This window comes from Pteropus alecto, unplaced genomic scaffold, assembly GCF_000325575.1.
Source record: "Pteropus alecto unplaced genomic scaffold, ASM32557v1 scaffold39, whole genome shotgun sequence".
NCBI lineage: Eukaryota > Metazoa > Chordata > Mammalia > Chiroptera > Pteropodidae > Pteropus > Pteropus alecto.
Genome location: NW_006443568.1, coordinates 9,289,988 through 9,293,350, shown reverse-complemented (window position 1 = coordinate 9,293,350; position 3,363 = coordinate 9,289,988). Strand labels below are relative to the sequence as shown.

The following is a 3,363-nucleotide window of genomic DNA, read 5'->3' as shown; positions in this document are numbered from 1 at the left end:
GGAGCTAGGTAGCTGATGGAGGTGACAGGAAGGTTCTATGAGAGGTGGGCCTCTGATCCTGCTTGTGTGAAGGCGGGAAGCAGTCAATCATCTCTACAGGACCTTGTGGTAGAAGTCACGATTATGAAGTGAGAACTATCATATTAGTGGGGGAACTGCATCTCTAAACAACAAACATGAGATTCAAGAGCGCCTGCCCTGAGTTTACGCCACTTCTCTTGCAGATACAAACTGGAGTGTTGGGCAACAGGACCACACCCCCCACCACCACCACCACTAACCCTCCCCTCGGCAACAGGAGAACTAAGAGTGCAGCCCCAGCGCTCAGCAGCCTGGGCAGCGGCAGTGTCCTTCTCTTCTTGACCAACACCCTCATCCAGCTCTTCCACCTCAGCTGAGGTGACATGCCTCAGCCTGAGCCCTGTGTCCCCTGAGATGGCTGCCACCATCACTAGCAAGAGAAGCCCCTTCCCATCAATCCTTGGCAGGGGTTGATGCCAGAGATCACCAGTTGTGGGAATGGACAGATAGTGCCTTGGGGACAATGGCCAACAGAGGGAGCTGTTGATGTGGAGGGGCTAGCATCACCCACTGGGAGTCAATAAAGTTGTCCTGTACTTGGAGTGGGGTCCTATGTGTGGTTACTGGTCATCACTGGGCCCCAAGAACCAGGTCTGCAGCAATGCCAAGGAGCCTCCCATGCCCCATTAGCCTCCCGCCCCAGCTCCCCTGCCCCAAAGTCCAAATGCGGAGGCCCCTTCCCTTAGGATCACTTCGCAGGGACAGGCCCAGAACCTGCCATCTTCACCGTCCCCTTTAGTTGCATTTGCTTCATTTGTCCCTGGGCGTTTGGAAATGATGGTTCCAGTGGACCTCCCAACCCCACCCACCCATACCCTGGATGCCTCCAGTTGCAGAGGTTCAGAGACCCCCAAACCCAGTACCTGGGTGTCTTCAGAATGACGGATTCAGAGAGAACAAGCCCCCTCCCAGTCTCGAGAGGTTCCCAGCCTCACATCTCCAGCCATGAGGGGCTGAGAAGATGAGGAGGCAGCTGTCCACTTTCGCCCTGCCCACCTATGTGCTGGGAAGGCAGGAAGAACAAATAACGGCTCTAACCACTCCTTCCCTTCCTGAGTTTTGGGCTGGCGGTAATAAGGGCTGCAGAGAGGAAAAGGAACCCCAGAGAAGGCCACAAGGGTGTTAACCATCTCTGAGGACCTTGCCCAAGCAGCCAAAAAGTGCCTGCTAGATTGGGGGACAGAGGAGCTGCTGCTCTTCTGTCATGCCCTCTGAGCTGGGCAAAGGACCCAGACCCTCTGTCCTGGCTTCTTGACTAAGGCCAAACCTTTAGGCCTTGAGACCAGAGTCAGGGAAAATTGAGAGGTGCCCCAGTGGGCAAGGCCCTTGGGGTGTGGCTCCCACTCACCTTGCCCTCCCGGCCCACTGTGCATCCATCCCATTGAACTTCCCAGTTTCACCCCTGGACTTGTCTGCATCTCTAGAATATTTCCTCTGCTCCCCTCTAGCCTGGCTGACTCCCTCCTCCACATCTCAGCTGAGCAGCTCACCCTGAGCCCTAAATGGTTTGGGTTCCTGCACTGTGCATCCCTCCACTTCTGTTCTTACCCTGTTACTTAGCGTACTGCTCTACCCATCAGAATCCTCCACTGGACCTGTGGAGGGACTTGGTTCATGTGTGTACCCCCACAGACCAGTGCCAGACCTGGCTCAGAGCAGTCTCTCAGAACACATCGTTTGGGGGTGGCTGTGTTTTTATAAAAAAACAAACCACCACACACTTATCAGTTAGTCTGGTCTCAGGGGTCCCTCTGGTGGCAAAGGAAGGCATTACATCTGAGCCCCAGAACTGGAACAGGAAGGGAAGGAAGAAGCCAGCCTGAGTGTAGGGGAAGAAGGCGGGTGAACAAATCCTCACCCACCCCCAAATATCAAGTTGCACAGAGATGAGGATACTGACAGCATATTAGAAAACAACTTATTTTACAACAACAAAACCTATACAAACATTTCATCCCAGGGAAAGCCGCCAGGGCTGGAAAAGGGGAGTGTCAAAGCACATGGACAGTCCAGATCTGGGACACCCTGTCCTTGGTCAGCTCCCACAGCACTGCATGGTCCTGGTCATAGCCCCGGCCACCTGACGGAAGGGGTAAGAGAAGGAGAGATGGTCAGAGAGACACTGTCCTCAGTTCCCCTAGACGCCTTCTCCCACAAGTACCCCCACCTTACCCTTCACATCTAGGATCCGGCCTTCGAACATCTGGCTGCAGATGTGGCCCGATTCGTTGATGCTCCACGTCTGGCGGGGAAGGCGGCTCTCAGCCCACAGCACCACCTTGGAGCCTGTGCTGGGGGGCCCAATCACCTGCAGGCTCATGGTGGGAGCCACCTGAGGCCCCAGGGGGTCATCAGGCACTGTTTTCCCCCCACAGCCCACAGAGACTCCACCAAACCCAAGATACCCTTGACACACCCAGCTTTGAATCCTTGCTCTTATGGCTCTTTGGGGATATCTCTTAATCCTTCTGAGCTTTGGTTTTCTGGGATGGTTGTTGTAAAGGTTCAATGTGAGACACCATGGAAGGGCTGAAAAAATATTAGCTCTTCCAAGAAGCTTGGCATCAGACAAGCCTCACACACTTACTGGCTACATGACTTTCAGCCAGTTACTTAACTCCTCTGTGCTCTGCTTTCCTCGCCCGTAAAACGGAGAGTAAAATAGGACCTGCCCACAGTGCCCGCTAAGGATGATACGAGGTATTCACGCGAAAGGCTTAATGCGGCACTGGGGACACAGCCAGTGTTCCCTCTCATTCTAAGTAAAAGATAATCCTTTAATAGCCTAGAAAGACCTACACCCCCATAATCGTTCTGATCTCATGTCCTGCTACTTCTTCCTCACTCACTTCACTACAGCCGTTCAGGTGGCCTTGCGAGTCCTGGAAAATACCAGGCATATTCTCGCCTCGGGGCCTTTGCACGTGCTATTTCCTCTGCCTGGAATACTCTTCCCTCAGACATCTGCCTCCCTCAAATGTCGCCCTCCCAGAAAGGGCTCCCCTTATCAATTGTACTTTTAATCATCTAAAGTACTAAGATATTTCACTCATTTAACTTGTTTCTGCCTCTCCCCACTAGGATGTAAGCCTCAGGAGGGCAGGAGTCATTTCTGGCTTCTCACTGTTGTATTCTTAGCACCTAGAACAGTGCCTGGCGCACGGTAGGTACTCAGGAAATGTTTGTGGAGTGAATCTATCATTACTAGGATCCAAGTTCTGTCACAGGTTATCAGAGCTGGGCAGTCCCCTAGAAGCATCTGGTTCAATGTTCTTTCCTGCT

At 53.1% G+C, this 3,363-nt stretch overlaps 2 protein-coding genes across 2 annotated transcripts in view; one reads left to right on the top strand and one right to left on the bottom strand.

Moving 5' to 3' along the window:
• Positions 1-623, top strand: part of CD52 (CD52 molecule) — a 1,980-nt gene extending 1,357 nt beyond the window's left edge. Inside the window, exon 2 of the mRNA XM_006924390.3 lies at positions 225-623. Coding sequence (XP_006924452.1) covers positions 225-398 — 174 coding nt within the window. The 3' untranslated portion in view covers positions 399-623. The remainder of the gene's footprint in view (positions 1-224) is intronic.
• A 1,347-nt stretch (positions 624-1,970) lies between these two features.
• CRYBG2 (crystallin beta-gamma domain containing 2) overlaps positions 1,971-3,363 on the bottom strand; it is a 16,873-nt gene continuing 15,480 nt past the window's right edge. Inside the window, exons 18-19 of the mRNA XM_006924388.1 lie at positions 2,254-2,413; positions 1,971-2,161 (exon numbers count right to left, since the gene is read on the bottom strand). Coding sequence (XP_006924450.1) covers positions 2,073-2,161; positions 2,254-2,413 — 249 coding nt within the window. The 3' untranslated portion in view covers positions 1,971-2,072. The remainder of the gene's footprint in view (positions 2,162-2,253; positions 2,414-3,363) is intronic.